At 42.7% G+C, this 21840-nt stretch overlaps 1 protein-coding gene and 1 long non-coding RNA gene across 2 annotated transcripts in view; one reads left to right on the forward strand and one right to left on the reverse strand.

Annotated features, from left to right (window-relative positions):
- The window catches only part of BNIP3 (BCL2 interacting protein 3), a 20343-nt gene extending 15225 nt beyond the window's left edge, over nucleotides 1–5118 (forward strand). The window contains exon 6 of the mRNA XM_006136634.3: nucleotides 1924–5118. Coding sequence (XP_006136696.2) covers nucleotides 1924–1975 — 52 coding nt within the window. The 3' untranslated portion in view covers nucleotides 1976–5118. The remainder of the gene's footprint in view (nucleotides 1–1923) is intronic.
- On the reverse strand, nucleotides 4429–12889 carry LOC106732912 (uncharacterized). The gene is made up of 2 exons (XR_012905653.1): nucleotides 9184–12889; nucleotides 4429–9103 (listed from the first exon to the last, which is right to left on the reverse strand). It is a non-coding gene; the product is annotated as an uncharacterized LOC106732912 (long non-coding RNA).
- Nucleotides 12890–21840: the final 8951 nt, after the last annotated feature.

Genomic DNA, 21840 nt, shown 5'->3' on the forward strand with positions numbered 1-21840 from the left:
CCACTGCCCTACAATATGTACCAGTTCCGACTTACATACAAATTCAACTTAAGAACAAACCTACAGTCCCTATCTTGTACGTAACCCGGGGACTGCCTGTACTTTGAAGCTATTATATCACAAAAGCAAACCTGACTAGACATCTTATGTTTTGCAAGTTTCTTACTTGTTTGTTGGCTGTGACATTGCCGCATGGGTCTTCAGTGGTTGTTCATTACTTGAGGACTTACCTAGAGAACTGTCAGAAGCTGAAATTAAGAATTATGCATTTTTGTTGTGTTGGATGGATTTTAACTTTAAAGAGAGAAAAAGCCAGTGGTTTTTATTCTGCATGTTTCTGAAACATTGCGATCCTTTATAAAAAGAATGGAAGGGGTCTTCATATTCGCATTGTGTCTAATTATACTTCAACTGCACTTGTAGGAAAGGGACTGGGGGAGGAGATCAATTCCCCCCCAACTCCATCCATTCAGAGGCTAAGGTTGTCCTATCTGTGGAGGGTGCATTAGGACCATCCCTAAACCCAGAAGATCCCCAGGCATCCTTACAGATGCCAGGGAATTTGTGGGAGGCCAGGCCCAGTCACATTAAGACCTCAGCAAGATTCACTAGGGGAGTGAGCTTTGTGGAAAGGTGATACAATTCTGGACTGTCACGTCTTTCCCAAGGAATCTCTGTTAAGCTAACAGGGGATCATCTACTTCCTGACCAAAACCCACTTTCCTTTCTCTCTGATCTGCCCAGTCTCTGCCCTAAATCCTAAACTTTTGGAGGCCTTCGGAAATTCCAGGAAGATTGATGCCAGATGTTGCAGAACCACTGTAGTATAACAAATACGGTGCAGCTTACTCATTCCACTGGGTAATGTGTCTTGTAATCTCATAAGCATAAAACAGCACTAGGTAACCTACTGGACTGTAGGAGACACCATTATAAAACTGTTGAATATGAGATAAGAAGTAGGCTCAACAACTTGCTGGTGCTGTTTACAATGATCTCATTGGGTCTCTTGCACCAATATTCCTTCCCTGATGGAGATGTCCTTCTTTCTTCTCAGTTCACACACCAATCCAGTTGGTTAGGGTCAGAGTGCAGATAAGGGAAGTATCTGAAAGGAACATATACTTCTATGTATGTCAGGGCGCAGATTAGCTATTTCACGTACAAATTTCAGTTCCCATCCACCTAACTTAAAAAAATTGAAAACCAAACCAAACTTTACTTTCCTTCAAATCTTAAATACATGTTAAAACTCACTTAAAATTAGTCTACAACACTGATTATAGAAATAAAAATATATATACCTGACCAATCAAGATATTATAGAAACACACTGAAGTTTTCCTTTGAGGTAAAACGAAAATACTGTAAATTTGTACATTCTTCATTACTTGACTTTCCAGAATTGTTCTGACCTTGCAACATTCTAGCTCACTTATGGACACAGTAGTACAAGATCACAACTTGTAACAACTTCATGAAGAGCTGTGTTTAAATATGGTCAAAATGGTTACTTTTCATAGTGGTAATTTTTTTCACCTGAGGCAAATAAATACAGGAAATAATATAGTGAAATAATATTGAGTGGGAAAATAGTGAACATAATAAAAAGTGACTGATGAAAATACTAAGTCAGATAAGCGAGTATTATGTAAAACAGCTCAGCTGACACTGAACATGTTATTTAATTTCTAAAATCTGACGTGAATGAAAGAACAGGAGAATGTACAAAAGCATGAGCAACTGAAAGCAGGTGTTTTTTTTTAGCAGAAACTCTTGCAATCTTAGCTATAGCAGATGCTACAACTGCTACTGTAATTTGCATGACTAGTAATCTGATAAGAGGAAAAGCATTCCTTACATGTTGTACGTTCTTTTTTAAAATGAAATTAGTGCTTATTCATGTATATTCTCTTCCCCAAGGATTTTTATTGGAAGACGTCTGACAACCACAACTACAACTAGCACTTTTTAAAGGGAGAATAAGATTTGGTCAGGCCGAAAGCAATGAGAATTATCCATCTGAGAATACAAATGGTGAACGGCAGGAATTTCTTGAGTGATTGCAAAATGTCCTGTGCTGTTTGTTCTGTAAACATGTTCCTACTTTAGTAGTAGATGGGGGAGAAGAGATACTGAAATCCAAGCTATCATGGATAATTTTTAGATCAATGTATAAAGCATGTTTCAGATTGATTAATATCTGCTGTATGCTTGGTAGTGAAATATCATTGAAAATAAATAAAACCGTCAGTGTTAAAATAAACTAATTCTTAGCTTTCATATGATGGTTGTGATGTAGCTAGGAATTCATCTAAACAATTATATCTTTATCTCTGGAAAAGTGAATATTGTCATTAAAGTGTGGCCTTATATATGCTATTAGAGAAATCCTGACTTGATGGGACTCTCTTTTTTTAAGATTAGCTATATTTTATTTTTCATAGGAGACGCAAAATGTTAAGACACTCTAGATCAGGAATGGAGAACATTTTTTGGGTTGGGGCTGCTGACCCCCAGGCAAGTAGGTTTTGTGTGCTCCAGCTCCACGGTGGGATAATGGGCAGGGGGGGAAGGAAGGGGACTGGATTGCTAGTGCAGTCTCCCCAATGCTAGCGGGGAATCCTGAACCTCAGGGGCCGCAGGTTCCCCACTCCTGCTCTAGATGCTCAGCTGGTACATACAGCATAGCTTCAGTGGATCTGAGCTCTCTTAGAAGCTAGTAATTTGGTCTACAAAAACCTCAATTAAAATTTGGATCTCGGTGCCTAACAAATTGGATTTTGCAGTATTCTTTATTGTTTTTCGTTTAACTGAAAGTCCTCTTGTATCATTTTGCAAAATATAGCTTTAAAAGTGTGGGGGTTTTTTTATTCGCTGGCAAAAAAAATAGCATTTTCATCCTAAATTGACATACTTATTTCCCTTAAACTGAAGGAACAGCATACTTACTTTTTTATGTATACTAATGGAACTCTTTCTGATTCAGGAATTTCATCTTACTATAATAAGGAAAAAGGAGAAAAAAATCTTTGCCAAATCCATAGGAGGTCTTATGTTAAAAAAAAGCCAACTTGTAGATTCAGTTGTTTCCTTTTTTTTAAAAAAAAAAGAAAGCTTAAAATCAATTTCTGAAAGCTGTTTAAAAGATGTGTTCCTTTTGAACATTTTCATACTTAATTCATCTTACAGATAGCAAAGAAATATTTACTTAAAAATGATTTCATGGTTTATTTTTAGATAGGAATAACGCCAAACTGCAATTTGATTAAGAGAAATTTCCAAATAGAAATAGTGGAAAGGTATCTGTCTTCAATTACACGTGCAGGATCTGCATATGTAGATTTGACTTTGCTTTGTTTATGATAGCATCATTCTTTAAAAATAAATTTGCTTTGAACATTGATTTCCTTATCATTTGGTAAACATTGACTTTTTTTCTTTTTTGTGCCTGGAATGGAACTGAAATTAACAGGGTTGTTAATAACAGTTCCATTGATTCCATATGGTGAGCACCTGTGATACCATAGGGTATGTCTACATATCAGGGCTGAAGTCAGAATAAGCGTTGCAACTTCTGCTATGTCATTTGTGTAGTTTAAGTTCAAATAGCTTAATTCAGCTTTTGGTGCTGTGTAGACACCCGGGGTGTGTCTAGACTACAGACATTTTTTCGAAAAACCAGGCCTTTTTTTGAAAAATCTTTACCTGCGTCTCTAGACTGCCACTGCATTCTGTCAACAGTGAATCGAAGGAATGCGGCGGTTTTGTCGACCGCAGAAAAGCTCGTTTTATGAAGAATGCCTTTTTTCTAAAGTGCTTTTTCGAAAAAAGGTGCTACGTAATGCAAACTGTGCTTTTTCGAAAGAGAGCATCCAGACTGCCTAGGTGCCTGTCTTTTGAAAAAGCAGCTTGCTTTTTCGAAAGTACTGGTTGTAGTCTAGACGCTCTTTTTCGAAAGAGGCTTTTTCAAAAGTATCTTTTGAAAAAGGCGTGTAGTCTAGACATAGCCCTATAGTGTTTATATCCCATCACCAACAATCTCATCACAGTTTTGGGAATAGTAGTTGGTAGCAAAGGTAGGAAGTAGCACATCACTTAGCCCTGATCCTGCAGACAGTTGCACAAGTTGACCTTTACATGTGAATAGTCCTTTGGGGTGCAGTGAGACTCTTCATGTATATGAAGTTAAGTACATGTGCAGGATTCAAAATCTGTTTTTCTTCTTTTTCTTTTTAAACTCTTTTCTTAATGTTTCAACTATGGATTGATAGGATTTCTTTAGTTTCTGAAAATCTTCCCCAACAAATTGTAAGCATTTAAAAAGAGTCTGTTTGAAGCCTAAAAATTCTGACACAATTTTATCTCCTGTGGACACCTGTATCCATGCAGATTTTTTTCATTATTGGGAGCCAAAGTCATGAGAAGTTATAACACTTTTTAGTCAATATTTTTCCTCCAGACAAATATTTCAGACCATTATTTTGGTATTTGATCAAGTGTCCAAGAAAAAAAACACATTGTAGTGTAAAAACTTAACACCAGTTATTGATTGTAATTTTCAAAAGCAGAAGTGAGCACTAATAGGGTTTGTTTGAATTATTAGATACTAAATATTCTTCAAATTGCAGGGTTGGTGTTATTTCCAACTCCTCCTTTTAGTCAGTGTGTGAGTATCACATTTTTATGCAACAAACTTGTACAACTGCCCCCTCTTTAATTGTTTAAGATTGTTACTACTGGATTACTTTCATGTTAAAAATAGTCTGCACTTGAAGTTCCTTGCTTTTAAATATATTCAGGCATAATTAGAGCAAAATTTAACATAAGCTGATGAATGCATTTTAAAGTGTCTTTTTGGGTATCATTGAAGTAATATTCAGTTCATTACCATAGTAGATTGTGACAAACACTTGTAAGGAAAAATACCAACAATTAACTAAAGAAAGGAAATAAGTTCTGCTTCATTGTCTTATACTAATAATAAAGCAAAGAAACTGACACAGAGAAACAGTTACCATTGTGGTGTCCTTCATGTGGGAAGGATGCTGGGGAATGTATCTTTGTGAACACCAATTTACAGTTGATTAAAGTGGTTTAAAACCTTTTGTGCACAAATATGTCATTGTATTGAGTCCGAGCCATAGATCCTCAAGGCTGTATAAGAATCTGAACCAGCATTGCTTGCATACTACACAAATATAAAACCTATTTAGCTATGTTTACTGCACCACCATTTTGCTTTCTACTATTTTGTTCCATTTCCTGTATAATTTCTCATAAATTAAAATAATTTGAATTACAGATACCTCTTATTCATCTTGTCATAAGGGTTGATCTAAAGATCTTTACTCCAAACAGAATCCTTGTATATAGGTGACAAATAACAGGTTAATAAAAATAAAAAATAGCTTTTTCATCAGTCTAAATAAAAATCAGTTTTCAAGCAAATTTCACTTGGACCTGCAGTGCTTTCTTAGAGGTTGTGAAAGGTATATTTGTGTGGATCTTGTATTATTGTTATTCACTGGCCCCAATATACTCCATATCAGGATCCTGTTTGCTAGGCTCTATCAAGGCTTACAATGTAGGGCCCTGATGTAGGATGGAGCTCCTGCTGGGTGCATGAGCACCTCATGAACTGAAGTGAGGGCTACCAGCAGATTCAGGGGTCCATCTTTAAAGAGCGCCTTTCAGGACTGGGGTCTAAACTGAAGCATGATGCTACAAATGTATGTTATCACACACTGTAAGGAGGAGAGTGGGAAGGAGAAAGAGGAATGAAGATAACAGTAAGATCATCTAATTATATTGGCGTGCCTTATGCAAAACTTATTGACTGGGGACCATAATTGGGAACTGTTAGATTTTATAGACCTAATATCACTATTAGGGAACATCCTGAACTTAGTCATCACACTGTACATTTATTTAATACAAATGCTTGATGGTTGTAGAAAGTCCTTTTGTCAATGGTTTAACACTTCTCCCCCTTCAATGAAAGGCTGAACATGCTTTCAGTCTAGATCAGGGGTGAGAAACCTGTAAGCCAGGAGCTGGATCCATCCCCCCAAGGCTTGGGGCTCCCTCTCCAGCACTGGGGACCTGATGCTCCAGCCCTGCAACTCCCCTCCCACCCAGACCCCACACCCAAGCAGGCTTCCCAGCAGCCCACTCCCACACACTCCATTTCTCATTTTTGGCTCCATCTAAGAGTGTGTGTGTGTGGGGGGGGGGGGGCCGGGCACTAGCCTGGGCCTCCCTATGCTCTGGTGTGCAAGGGGAATGGGTATGTGTGTGTGTGGGGGGGGGTAGCTTCTCATTTTCATGCAGCCCTAACTGATTTTTCTATGGGTCAACAGCACTGGACTGCAAAAATATTCCCCATGCTTGGTCTACATCATTGCCACCATCCTCCCTGAAAAGGTCCAGCAAAACAAAGGAGGGAAGACTTGATATTCCTTATGATTCCTTGTGATTCCTCTACATGCAAACTGAACTGAAGCAAATGAAGGCATGAATTAAAACCAATTGTCATTTGGATCAGACAAGCAGACAACCCCCCAAGGCAAAAATCAAGCCAAACTTTTAAATTTAAACTTAAAAAAGAAATACAAAGTATATACATTCATCATCTTCTTCTTCAAGCCATTTTGACGAGTAGGGCTCAATCCCTAAAAAGAAATACTGAATAGTGCAGTCAGTCCATTCTGATACTTTCAGAAAGAATAAGTGATTCAAAGGCAGCATTTAGCTTTCAGATTCCATTCCTCAGCTAAAACTCGACATCTTCACAGTACTGTGGGCGGGTAATGTAATTCACTGGGAAAATTCAAACTCTAGCATGGATTAAGGATGTGAAGTAGTATGTAATTCACTAATCGAATAGTTGATGCATTTTTGCATCGACTATTCGATTGGTCAATAGGGTGGCGTTGTTCCTCCCCAGAGGACCACATAATTCTATCTGATATAGGCAACAGTAGGGCAGGGGAAGTGACTAGTCAACTATTCTGTTGCCTATCCAATAAGTATTTGCTTATCGGATAGTCAACTAGTCCTTAACATTGCTAGAATGGTTCTTGGTCTAGTACTACTGATTCTGGCACAAAAATAAAGGTGACTGATTTCCTGGATTGGGAAATATGCCAGGTCAACACTGAAGGGGAAGGTTGAATCGAGATATACAACTTCAGCTATGTTAATTATCTTGTTTCAAGTTTTCCCGCTGTCCCTACAGTGGGAGTTGGCTTTCCTTACTCCTCACAGGACCAGGAGTACCAGCCACTGACAAGAGCACCCTGTGAGCTCAACTTAATGGGTCTTTACTAAACCCACTATATTGAACTTCAGAAGATCAATCACAGCAGCGTCAGTCTTCTGCTTAGTGAAGACATGGCCTTAGGTTCAGACCATCATTTACCTCAATAAGAGTCCATCCACATGGAGCATTTTGCAGAACAGGGCCTAACTTTGCTGAGCTCTAGTAAAATGCAGAATATATTTCTTGAAGAAAAATAGTGGAAATGCCATTATTTGCAGTTTTCAAACTATATTGACCAACACATGATAATGTATTCTGTGGAAACAATCTTGTGCCAGCAGAATAGTAGTGTATAAACAATTTTCATCTCCAATTGACGTTAAAGGAAAATTGTACTCTGTGCGCCAAGACTAGTGGGTCCATTAAAACCAAGTGTCACCACAGAAAAGAGGTCCAAACGTACCTAGCTAATAAGCCAACGGGGAAAAAAGCTCAATTTAAATTTAGATATATTTTTATTTTTAGCTAATCGAGGAAACCAGGCCCCCAATTCAACAAGCTTTGGCAAGGAGAAAAATCATAATAGAGTGCTCAAAATCATTATTACTTTATGGGCAAATCTACACTACATAGGGAAGATCAATCTAAATTACATAACTTAAGCTACATGATTAGTATAGCTAAAATCAATGTACTTAGCTTTGCTTACCACGGTGACTTCACTGCGGTGCATTGACAGAAGACACTGTCCCGTTGACTCACCTTGTACTTCCTATTGAGGTGGAGTACTGGAGTCGATGGAAGAGCAATCAGCGGCTGATTTGTCACATCTATACTAGACTCAATAAATTGTTCTAGACTTCTGGAACAATCTTTGCCCATCAATCCAGCCAGTAATGAAGACAAGCCCAAAGTATAAAATGAGAGATGTTACTTCAAGTTCCCTCTGTTCCAGGTTCCTCATCCAGTAAACTTGTATTCACTATCCTGACATGCAATGCAAATCATGAAAAGTATTCCAAAGCAAAAAGCACTCATTTTACAAATGGCCAAACCAGAGAGGTCCTACCTGTATATTGAACATTTAACAGTATTAAACTATATGGTATATACATTACTGGATAGAGAACTAATCTAGCTCGATCTTGCAGTCAAATTATTCATTTCTTTTTCTATGTGCTGTTTCTACATGGATTTTCTGCTTCAACTCTCTGTTCATTTATACAAACGTAGAGAACTCAGAACACACTATAAATACACAAGTATAACTAGTGGAGGGCTAATGTACATATTACGCATATAGAACTCATTACATACTGGGAATTAAACAAAAACCAAACGGTTACGTACCTAACAGTACTTACAGTACATTAAGCTAGAAGCAATAGATCACCACAAGTCATAGCCAGAATCTGACAAACAGAATCCAGACACTTCCCATTACAGGCAAAGATGACAGCTCTAGTTGATAAGCCCACTTGCTTGCTACCTACTTGGTTTTCTTTATCAATTACAGGACAAGTTTTTGGTTTGTATGGCTGTCGTTGAGTCTGACATACCTATGTAGTGTATCCTTAATCTTATTTTCTGTGGGGTCTTTTGAAAGGAAGTCTCCTGCTGAAGTTGTAGCCTATGCTTTTCACTGGTGAGGCAGCTGCTTTACCCACACTGGGTTGCTGTTTACAGGAGGGAGATAGCACATGGCTCATCCTGGTCTGGGGACCCATTCACCAAGGAGGAGGAGCATGGCACAAAGACGTTGACTGTGAGAAATAGCCCGCGGGATGGCCCCAGGATCCTAGAAGGATGGCTGTCTGCTTCCTCAGGATTCGATCACAGCTGTAAATATTGTAGAAAACAATCAAGACACCTCTCCAGGCTTTTCCCATTAAAAACAAGATTCGTGATTTTTCAATTACCTCCCTATAAGTGATGATGTAGCCCAGATAAGAAATGGAGTCCTCACCTCTCTCTGTTCTGGTCAGACTGCCTGAAGGGCTCCTAATGCTTAAGTGCAAAACCAGCCTGCAAAGAGGGCAAAGAAATTCCCCTTATCACCAGGGTCAGAGTAATGTTATGAGAAGCCTAAAAGTCTAAGTATGAATTAAATATGACAAATAAAATTATAAAGTCAAACCTTATGTATGTGCTAATTTTACATAAATATGTATATTCTACTCACTGCACTCAATTCTTCAAACAATTTCCTCTCCAGCTTTAGCTGTGACAGTCATGAATGAATCATAATTCAAAGACCTGATGTTTTCATTTTCAATGCTCCTGAGTCATGGTTGATGAGAGGACATTTTTAACTCTTGCTAGGAGAAAGAAGGAACATTCTCTATACAGTTAGAGGTCATTAGTGACAAATACGCAGTTTCAATATTTGGGAAACACTATTGCACTGGATTCAATGATAACTTGGTACATTCAAATAGATAAGCGTTTGTCATCTTTTCTCTCTATATCTGAGAGTGATATGAATTAAAAAAATTGAAGAAATTCTATAGTAAAATCTACTGGGAGATCATCTGGGAACCTTTGACACAGACATTTGATAAGACTCTGGGTCTTGTGTGGGACTCTGGCTGCTACCAGTGGCGTTTTTGTACTGTTAGCTCTTCAAAGACAGTATACAAACTTTAAACAAACTTAATTTAAAGCCTTTCAGCTTTTGAATGAGGAGGACAAAACACAGCTAATCCCATTCTATGCCTGCCTAAACAAAAAGATTTAATTGAAAATTAGCATCTTTAAAGAATCTCTGGCTGGTGTTTGCTTACTAGGCTGGTATAGAAAGAAGGATCAAGCCGATAGCAAACTGACCTTGTGTTCCCTCTCCCAAATGTTCAGAATTTAGGGGAGGAAAGTGAATGAGATTCTGATTATCCTATCCATGTCTAAAATTAAAGCGCAGCTGTGGCACTGGTTTAAAGTGAATGTGGGGCCATGGCAAGAATACTAGGAGAGTGTTCTTCCTTCACTCTATGTAAACTACCTCCACAAGGGGAGGACCTAATAGTTTCTTGTGCTTTATAGTGCTGTAACTTGCTCAGCCAGTGTAGACATAGCCCAGATGTGATAAAGCAGAAGGGACCAATATATATGCGTGTGCAAAAAATCTATTCTCCTGGACTCTGGCCTGAAGTCAAATAAGGCTACAAGGTCAACGGGAATTGGTCTTTATCCTCACTTCCTTCTGTAATCGCACTTATTCCATGCTTGCCCAACATTTCCACTTGGAAAAGAAGTTAGTTTGCATTGGGACTACTTGCTGCAGGTTAGGGAACCAGGGCTGGTGCAGTCTTCTATTAGGATGTGTCTACACAGCCAAGTTAATTCAGAATAGCAGCTGTTATTCCAAAATAACTATGGGAGAGTCTACACAGCAATTCCGTTATTTTGAAATAATTTTGAAATAACGGTTGGCTTATCCTGACTTCTATAAACCTCATTCTATGAATTACACCTATTCCAAAATAGCTATTTTGAAATAAGGTGTGTGTAGACTCTCCTCTTCTGCTATTTTGAAATAGCCCCTCATCAGGACCATTCTAAGTTATTTCTCCTGGGGCTCTAAATTGAGATAGCACTTCTACATTAGGGAAGCCTGCCTCGGACTAATTTTGAGGCTTCCTTGCAGTGCAGACATGCTATTTCGGAATAACTATTGCAGTGTAGACGTAGCCTTAGAGCAGATCTTGCAGCTATCTTCATTTTTCATGACCAGATCCAGAGACAGATGATCTCCTGTGATATGATAGTGAAATTTCTCTGGGGCCTCAAGTGACTTTACCCACAAGTCCAGAACCTGTTGGGCAACGGAAACTCAACCTGGTCCTCTCCTGGCTCACAGGGCCACCTTTCAAACAATGCAGTTCCTGCTCTCTCTCTCACCTGTCCTGGAAAGCAGTGTTCCTGATGGCAGTGGTATTGGCAAGCCATGTCTCAGGGATCAGAGTTCTCACCTTGGAGCCACCATACACTGTCTTCTATAAGAAAAAGGTTCAGCTGTGGACTTCCCGCCAAAAGAAGTTTCTGCCTTCCATGTTAACCAGTACATATTCCTGCCTATCTTGTGTCCCAAGCCTCAAAAAAATTGCAAAGGAAAGACATCTCATACACTGAACATCTGGAGGGCCTTGGATTTTTATCAGGAATGAACCAAGCATTTCCGTAGATTGACATAGCACTAAGCCAAAATAATGAAAGGCCTGCCAGGGTCTGCACAGGAGCTTTCCAACTAGATCACCTTGCACATGCAGTCCTGGTACAAGCTGGCAAAGGTCCATCCACCAAAAATTGTTGGAGTTCACTCAAGGGCTCAGGCTTCTTCAGCAGCTTTTCTAGCACACAGGCCAATCCAGGATTTCTACAGAGCTGCAATATGGTCCTCAGTCCCCACTGTTTACATCTCACTGTGCCATTACTCAGCATGCCAGAGACAACATTGGGTTCAGCATTGCTATGCTGCAAACAACGCCTGTCTCTGTGGGTACTGCTTAGAGCAGGCAAAAGGGCCTCTGCAGGTCAGAACCGGCCCGCCAAATGGGTTGATCCGGCCCATGGAGGCTCTGCTGCTCCCCTGCCCCCAAGTCAATTGAGGCCTGTGGGTGGGGGAGTGCACAAAATTTCCTCCCGCCCCGTGAGGAGCACGCTGCACTTCTAAGTGCTATGAACCCCTCGCAAGGTGGGAGGAGACGTCACACGCTCCCCAGCCCCCAAGCCTTGATCGGCCTGGGGGCAGGAGGAACATGCCAAGTTTCCTCTGCCTTCTCCGCCCCGGGAGGAGTGCATGGCCCTGATTGGCCTGGGGGAGCACACAAAGCCTCCTCCTGCCCTGCAAGGAGTGCATAGCACTTTGAAATGCTGCGTGCTCCTTGCAGTGCGGGGGTAGGGTAGGAGGCAACTTCGGGCGCTCCCCCACCCCTAGGCCAATCAGGGATTGGGGGCGGGGGAGCGCGTGACGTCTCCTCCCGCCCTGCAAGGAATGTGAGCTGTGTGGCTCTCAAACCTGAGGAGGCTCCTGTGAGTAAGCTTCAAAGTACATTTCTTCTCTCAGTCTCCCGACACTACTATACTCCTTCACTCCTCCTTTGAGGAAATGATTAGGGATAAATGGAACAATGGGAAGCATAATACAAGAGCAATCTCAGGCTCTACGACTAGCCAAGAATCAAAGTCCCTCTGATAAGAAAGGAGAAGTTCCCTCCCCTGCAAGGAACCCACAGATATAAAGATGGAGGCCACTCTCAAGATGGACTTTAAGCCTCCTCTACCACTCTGTTTCCCAGGTTTACCTGCAATGCCGGAGTATCTCTTCCCTGTCTAGAAGATCTCAAAGTCCTTGAGCAGCGAGATCACCCCAACTTTGGCTGCAGTTTAAAAAAGGTTCCCTAGCGACAGAATTTGTAGCTGATACCTCAATGGATGTAAGGTCCTCAGCTGACTTCATGGCTTCCAGTTTAGCAGCCAGACACCCCTTACAGCTTTGTAAATACAGTAGACTTCCGATAATCTGGCACCTTTTGGACTAGGTGGTACCGGATTATCAGATTTGCTGGAGAATCGGGAGGTCCGGTACAGCTGCAGGGTTTAACATCTGGCCAGGACACAATCTCCCTCCCTCTCCCCTCCCCTTTCCTCTTTGCATCTCCTCTGTGCTGTAACCTGATCCTCCTCCCCCTCCCCTCCCCTTTCCCCTTCGCTGAAGCAAAACGCTCTTCTCCATACTGTAACACAATCCCCCTCCCCCCCCAACCTTATGCTCCATCTGGTTACAGCCAGCACATGTGCCACTCCCTCCTCCCCCCCACAACCTTATGCTCCCTCTGGTTACAGCCAGCATGTGTGCTGAGCGGCAGGCTTTTTAATCAGCTGGTCAGGAGCGCTTGGCATTTTGATGCCGGAGTATCGGGCATGCCGAACAGTTGGATGCCATACTATCGGAGTTTTACTGTAGTCACTCTAAGCAAGTCCTCTGATCAGTTTCCTCATTTTTGTGGAAAAGCAGGATAAGGTGAAGGCTGACCATACAGCAAGATCCAAACACTAAGTGCCCCACTAAGTGCTCTCAGAAGAGAATAGAGGCTGGCTTTCAAACAGAGATGTTTCTTTCACTCTATCAGCACAGAGGTACCAGCAGATTCCCCATGGAAAAACAGAAGACTGAAGGTCTGTGGGTGAGGGGAAGTTTCAGCCCCCACTGCCCAATTCACTTCATGTCAGACTTCAGAGGCCTGCAACCAGAATTGAATCTAGGAGGCAGAATTTCCCATTTCCTAAATAAATGGTTTTCACTGACCAGACAAGTGAATCAACAAGAAAGCAAGTCAGGAATTTTTCATGGAGCTGGGGGCTCTACATCACCTGTCCTTCATCCAGTCACTCAGCTTCCATCATTGAACAACCTGATTCAGAACCAAATTTTTCGTCTTCTGAATTAGGAGTCAGTGTTCCCAAAGAAAGCAAGCTTCTCCTGCTTCCCTTCCATCACCTTCATTGTGGAGAGCCACATGAGGATATCAGCCATTCGCATCTTCAAAGGGACTCAGGTTGCAAGCAACTCACATATACTCCCTTGGACTGGCATCATGATCAGTGACCCATCTAACCAATAGCACAAAAAAACCACATCTTGGATGTAGAATCTTCAAGTGCATAGCTTCATCATCAATGCCAAGAAAAGCTCTCCTGTTCAATACAGAAATTATTTTTTTTTGCTCCAGAGCCACATGAGGCCTTCCACAGTGATGCCTTCAACTACCAGGACACTTTGGTGGTGTGCATCACTCCAGGGGCTCAATCACATATCAGAAGTCTTCAAGCCTTCATGTTAAGGGTATAGGATCATTGCACAGAATACATGAAAGGTAAGTACAGGTTTGAAGGCAGGTGTTCATCTCCTTACAGTGGTGGTTAGTGCACAACAATGTCCACAAAGAAATGCCCATTTGCCTTCTAGACCCTTTAGTTCCTGCAATCAATGCCAGCCTGGAAGGCTGGGGAGCTCACTTGGGGACCTTAACAGATCAGGGTTTGCAGACTCACAGCATAAACTTCTTAGAGCTGAGAGTGGTCAAGCTGTAAATATTCCTGAAAAGCCAGAGACTCAAAGCTTCCAAATCCTCCATCGCTAGATGAGTTATACTACGTAGCTTGGAAGCCTACAAATGAGAGGTTGCTGTCCCAAAAAGGAATTGAGGAGCAGTCCATGAGATCTCTAGCAACCTCAGACATAATGAACAAATGCAGCCACTTGGACATTTCAAAATGGCTACTTGATCTCCAGCTTCATTAAACACCACAACATTGGCCTTCTGTTTTCTGCAGAGACATCCTTTGGCAGAAGGGTGTAGCAGGCACTGGCTCAGAAATAAGACTGATTTCTGAGTAAGCTCACAAAAAGGGCACAGTAGACAGTACTTCTTTCCTGTTGAACTTTTGTTTCATGGTCCCTCATCATATAGGTCACTGTTCACTACTTCCCAGATGTCCAGAATTGTGGAAACAGAGGGCTGCAGAATAGAAAATTTCTGATAAATGCATGTCATGCAAGCTTTACAATTTGGAACTTGCACCTGCTTTGCTGCCAGCTGAGTTGCGAAGATGTAACCAGACGATGTGACACAATACTGATGCCTCTGCAAGCTGCAAAGGGAGCCAAGTAACCACAGATGTCTGGAACTGTAGAAGATGCTGCTAGCTGAAAAAACAACAAAAAAACAAGAAAGAAAATTTTCCATTCATCTATAGCTCTCCAAAGCACCTTAATTATGATTTTACAGATAGGGAAACTGAGGCACAGGGAATGAACTGACTTGCTCCAGGTCACCCAGCAGGCACAGCTAGGAACAGAATTTGGTTTCCTGAATCCCAGACTGGTGCTTTAGTTACTAGGAAAGTTAGTATCAAAGAAAAGATCAAAAAGGAATATTTTGACATCTGTAAATTCTGGTACAAAGATTCAGGATAGTTACACATGAAGGTTAGTCACCTTGTGCAGTAATGAGTTCTTTGAGATGGGTGTCCCCGTGGATGCTCCACATTGGTCTTGGTGCCATCCCAGCACCTGGACTGAAGATTTTGAAGCAGTCTCTGCACAGGCCGCACATGCATGCCGTTAACAAGCATGTGATATGCCAGCAGGCACCACGTGTGTGCGGCTCACACCCTCCAGTTCCTTCCCTACCCTGGAGGCCCTCCAAATCTGAAGCAGAAGATAAGGGGGTGGGTCATGGAGCATCCACGGGGACACCCATCTCGAATAACTCCAGTTACTGCACAAGGTGAATTACCTTAATTTCTTCCTGGAGAGGTGTCTCCATGGATGCTCCACTTTGGGGATTAACAAGCAGTTTCAGCCTGTGGTGGGTGGAGCTTCAGAATATTGCAGAAGGCCAAAGATAGAACTGCAGAGTCCACTGAAGTGCCAACCCCATAAGAAAATGCAAAGTGCTTAGCAAAAGGTAAGTTGTGAAGCCCAAGTGGCTGCCTTGCAAGTGTTTACTAGTGGCACATTGCATAACTATGCAGTAAAAGAGGATAATGCTAATACTTGCCTGTCATCGAGAGTATGCAAGGAAGCATTTGCATGTGGCTTTGGGAAAGATAAAGGTGAGTTCTCAGGTTCATTTATATGAAACAAGGCAGCAACCTTAGATAAATATTTCAGATGTGTGAAGAGTGACCTTATCTGAATGGAATATTGTAAAAGGTGGGTCAGCTATGAGTGCTACTTTATCTCCCATGCGGCAAGCTGACGTTACAGCAACCAGCAACACAACTTTCATGGAGAGGTGTGAAAAAGAACAAGAGGCTCAAAGAGTGGTCTGGTCAGGGCGCTCAGTACCAGACTGAGGTCCCAGGAAGATATGGGTTGTGTGATATCAATATAAAGGAGACACAGTCCTTTGAAGAACCTTTTTATTGTAGGGTGAGTAAAAACAGACCACCCCTCCATTTTGTGGTGTAAGACTGTAATGGCTGCTAGGGGTACCTTGATGGAACTGAATGAAAGTGATGATTACTTCAGAGTGAGGAGGTAGTCCAGGATAAAATATAGGGGCACTGATACTGGGTCCTGCCCTTTCAAGGTGCACAATGCTGAGAAGTGCTTCCACTTGTAGGTGTAGGAGGCACGAATGGAATCCTTACATCTGTGGATGAGGATTGCGTGCATGTGCCTGAAAGTCCTAGTTTGGAGTGGAACAGCCACAGAGGAGCCATGCTGTTAGATGCAGTTTGTGTAGGCCTGGGTAGGTTTGTGTTGTCCAACCCAGAGAGATGAGATTGTGTTGGAGAGGGGTGGGTACTGTTGAACATGTCAGCGATGCCAATGGCGATGGCAGTGCTGTGGGTTTCGGTACGATTGAGATCATCAGTACCTATGATGTAGCTGGCCATACTGAGGGGCCAAGCTTGATGACCATCTCTCTGTCTTTGAGGCTGGGTTCGGTTCCTGTTCAGATTGTTGTCTGGCCGTTGGTTGAGATAGGCTGGGTAATGCAGCCATTGATAGGGCTGGTGCCGGTACTGCCTATGTCTATTGGCAGGCGTATGGATACCCAGGGTGCAAAGGGTACACAAGAGTTCTTCATGGTATTGAGAACTTAGTTGGTTTTGCCTACACATAACCTCTCCCCATCAAAGGGCAAATCCTCGACCGTGGATTGTATCTCATGAGGGAATGTGGTTGGGAGAACCAAGAGGCCCCATGTATCACAACTGCATTTGCTGTGGTCCTAGCCACAGTGTCTGTGGCATTGAGTTTGGCCTGAAGGGCAGCATGGGAAATAACCTGCCCTCTGCTACAATTGCCATATTGAGGGGGCCTCTGCCTCCAGAATGTCCTCTGCAAAGTCCATGAGCTTAGAGTAGTTTCAAAATCATACTTTGCCAACAAAGCCGAGTAGTTCAAGATCTGCAACTTTACAGTTGCAGATGTGTAGGGCTTATGACTGAAGAGATCAAGTCTCTTATTATCCTTGTCCGGAGGAGTGGTGCAAAAGCGATTTTGCTTCACCCTCTGGGCTGCTGCTTCCACCACCAAAGAGTTCAGAGTAGGGTGGGTTAAGAAAAACTCCAAACTCTTCGTGGGTACATAGTATTTTTTATATGTTCCCTTGCATGTACCGAGTGGCTGTTGCACAGATTAAGTTGTATGCGGTGTATAAAAACTAGCTTGTTTGTAGGGACTAGGCTGTAAACTGTGGTGTCTCCTATAGGAACTCCAAGGGCTCCAGTAAGGCCATTGTGCTGGATGCGGTACTGGTGGAGGCATCCAGGGATGCTCATACCATGGGGGTACTCCCTGTGGATCATAACGCGGCTTATAGTATTGCATTGGAGGACTACGGTGTGGAAAGAAGGAGGCTTGTAAGACTTCATCCTCATCGCTAGAGAATTGCGATAGTACCAGGGACAGTGCTTGAGAAGCAGTTGGACTAGGCAACGCATTGGTGCCAAAAAGTGGTGACTGAGGGGCAGATATCACTGCAAGATCCACATTCTGCTTGTCTGGCAACGGTGCCACAAGTATCAGTGCTGGAGTCTACAGCATTGGTTTATACAACGCCAACGGTGTAGCTGGTGTGGATGGTAGCGACCGTTGGTATGATGGTGGTATCAAGTACATGTTTGGTGTCACTAATCTGGTCAGTGCCAAAGAATAAGTGGGTGCTGTTGGCACCGATGAACACATTGGCGATGCTGATGGTAAATCCTACTCCTTAAATTAGTTTTTCTTCCTTTGGGATTCCTTTCCAGAAAAAGGTGTACCCTCCACCTTCTTCTCTTAGCTGTCCTTCCGGTACTGGCGGGAGGGGGGGGGGGGGGCAGGACTCGAACGCACCATCCTGTGCTCCCCAGGCATTTGCTCTATCCCCTAGGCCACTCCAGCTGCCAAGGCAACTATGTCTATGTTAAATCGTCGGCGCTTGTGGGTGATAATTGCCATGCATCTTTTGGGTCATCCACTGTCTGGAAACTATTGCAGCACCTCCTGGCAATGGCAAGAAAAAAAAAATCTTAGCTTGAATCCTTGCAAATCAACTCCTGCCACACAGAAGAAAATCTTCCAGAATCCCAGTGTGGCTTCAAACCATCTGAGGAACAGTGGACATGATTTTCATCACTTGGAAATTGCAAGAAAAATGTTACGAACAAAATCAAGCCTTATATAGGAGTTTCATGGACCTGACCAAAGCATTCGACTCAATCAATCGTAGTGCCCTGTGTAGCAAAGATTGGTTGCCCCAAAAAATTCTCAGGAGACTGAAGGCCAAAAACAGGACTTTCACAACTTCAATCATAGAGCTCTAATAAGCAGATGACAATATGGTTGCTGGTTTTTTCCCCCATAGCTCTTCAGACTATCTTAAGTGCCTTCACTGAAGCATATGAGAATCTCTGCCTCACACTGATCATCAAAAAGACCAAGGTGCTTCATCAACCCTCCCTGACAGGACAATCTCATGTACCATCTATTGAAGTCAGAGAACTGCTGGAAAATGTGGAGTATTTCCCATACCTTGGAAGTCATTGCTCTGCCAAAGTCGACATTAACACCGAAATCCAGCATTGCCTGAGCTACGCAAACTCTGCTTTTGCCTGCCTAAGATGAAGGGTCTTTAAGAACTGGGACATCAGTGCCAAGACAAAGCTCCTTGTGTACTGCACAGTGGTTGTTCCAACACTGCTGTATGCATGTGAAATCTGTACAACATACAAGTGTCACCTGAAGGCACTTGAACACTATCAATCAATATCATCATTGCTGCCTCAGGAGAATCTTAAATAACCCTTGGGAGGCCAGGTACATAAACACTAGTGCCCTGGAAGAGTTGAACATGACCAGCATTGAAGCTATCAATAGCTATCTACCAACAACTTCACTGGACTGATCAGCACCTCCCAAACAGATTCTGTTTTCTGAGCTGTAGTAAAGACCGAGGAGCATTGAGGGCCAGATGAAGACATGCAAGGACATGACGGCAAACATGAAAAAGTGTGGCATCAGTGTCGACACTTGGGTGAACCTTGCCCAGGATCATCCCCAGTAGAGAGTGGTAATCCATGAGGGGATGGTGCAACTTGAGAGGTCTCGCTGCAGGGCAGAGGGGAGAGGCAGAGGAGGAGAGAAGAGCAGCAAAAACTGTCCCTTCTACAGTAAGACCTGCAGCTTCAGAATCAGGCTGATCAGCTATTAACAGATCCACAAATAGGAGGGTGACAGGAAGAAGTTCTATTTGTTATTGAGCGACTGCCAGGGGGGTGGTGGTGCTGTAGGTTTTGGTACCGTTGAGGTAATCGGTACCGATGTACCTGGCAGTACTGAGGTAGTTGTTGGTACCGTAGAGGTTACCGATATGGCTTTAGGGTGTTGTTAGAACCCTTTGTGATCCGCATCAGCAGCGGCCGACAGGTACTGACACGTGGCCTCTGTGCTGATGGCCTGGGGGAGAGGGACCATTTCTTGGAGAAGAGTTCATGATGAGGCACTGAGGACTCTCTCCTCTTTGATGCCTTCTTGTCCTGAGGAGAACCTGGGATGAGCGTACCTCCCTAGGTTGTCATCCCAGGTCTGAGGCAGGGTGTTTACTCTTCTCCAGTAGAATTAGCTTTAAGCAGAAGTGTCTGTTGCTGTGAGCCTTGGCCTTTTAAGTTTGGTGCAGTCCTGAGGTGAATGATGTTCTACCAGACATCTGACGCATTGTGCATATCTGTCAGAAATTGGCATTGCCTCTACAGGAGAGAGAGTGTTTAAAGCCTGGAGAACCAGGCATGGTGAAAAAAGTTTGTTTTGTTTTTTTAAATGACTAATAACTAACAAACAACAAAAAGAACTAACTACTAATCTATGAAAATCTCTTTCAGAAATGTCAAATAAAGCAGAGAACTCAGGTCGAGGGCAGTTGAGAAGGAATTGGAGGGCTCGAGCCACGTTTCTGCAGTGCCTGCTGGCATGTTGCATGCTGCTTGGCACCGTGCATGGATGACTTGCGCAGGGACTGCTTCAAAATCGCCATTCCAGGAGCTGGGAAGGCATCCAGTTCAAATGTGGAGCATCCATGGGGGGACCTCTTGAGGAAGATTCTCCTCAAAAGGTTTATGTACCTTTCTTAGACACGTTTGCCTAAATAAGGATCCTTATTTCTTAAACTGAACTTTTTTACCTGCCAAGATGAAAGTTTGAGACTTAAATTTCTCTTTTAATATTTGCAACTAGAAGACTTACCAGGCATTGCTCAGGTCCTTTAGAATAGGGAACTGGGCGTGGGGTAGATGCAGGAGTCAGGACAGGGACTGGTTTCAGATATCAATCGATACCATTAATTTCAATTTTAATACAAATAAAGAATCCCAACCACCAAAAGGAGAAACACTGTTTTCAAGTAAGATGTGTGTTGAAAGCTTTTACTGAACTACAATCATCTGTTTAACCAGAACAGTAATATATATAAAAAAAAGTACCCTAATATAATCTCCCTTGCAAAAATTTCTTTAATTTTCTCCTTAATCCCACCTATGCTTTGGGGTTTGCTGAACCCAACTACAATGGCTCTCTAATAGGGATGTAAAATCCCATTTAGTTGTTTAATTGGTTCACCAATTAAAGGGGAGGTTGCTCCAGACCTGCTAGAGCAGTCCCTCCCACCCCATCACTGGGCTCAAGCAGCCCCTGCCTGTGGCAGGCCAGGGTGCCCTGCAAGCAGGTGCTGTTCTGGCGTCCCAGACCAAAATGGACAATGGCTGCTCTGGCCGATCTGGCATCCCAGTTGGAGCAGCCCCTACCTGAAAAGTGCCCAGGCCCACTGCAGACAGAAGTCGCTCTGGTGGGGAGGCCAGAGCAGCCTCTGTCTATGGGGTTCCTGGGCTCTCTATAGTCAGCTCTGCTCCAGCCGGGCCAGAGCAGCACCTGTCCATAACAGGTCCCCTGTAGGGCAGAAGCAGCCCCCTTCCTACCTGTCCAATGTTTCAGCCCCCACTGGTTAACCTTTACCAGTAAGCCTTACCCGTTAAGGCTGAGGCTTACCGTTTGATCAGTTAAATGCTCACATCCCTCCTCTCTAATAGGCAGAATAACATTATTTAGTCATCCAGTATGGACCTTACAAATACTTAAGCCTGGTCTGTACTAAAAAATTAGGTTGGTATAACTACACTGGTCAGCGGTGTGATGCCACACCCAAGCTGTATCAAGCAAACCCAAGTCCCTGTGTATACAGCACTCAGTCAATGGAAGAATTTTTCTGTCAGCCTACCTACTGCCTCTTCGGGAGGTGGATTGCCTACGCTGATGGGAGAATCCCTCATGTCAACATGCATACTGTCTGCACTGAAGCACTATAGCAGCACAACTATTCCACTGTAACAATTTAAGTGTAGACACAGCCTTACTTTGCTCATTGGAATATTAATGGGACTAATCCAGCTACATTTGGTCATTTCCCTTTCCTAAGTAGTATGCTAATTTGATATGTAAGTCTACACTGAATTATGCTGGGGGAAAACTCAGCTAGAATTTAAATTTAAGAGCAAAAATAAGAAAAAATTGTCAAGATACACAGAACAAG

The sequence above is a fragment of the Pelodiscus sinensis genome, chromosome 8 (assembly GCF_049634645.1).
Source record: "Pelodiscus sinensis isolate JC-2024 chromosome 8, ASM4963464v1, whole genome shotgun sequence".
NCBI lineage: Eukaryota > Metazoa > Chordata > Testudines > Trionychidae > Pelodiscus > Pelodiscus sinensis.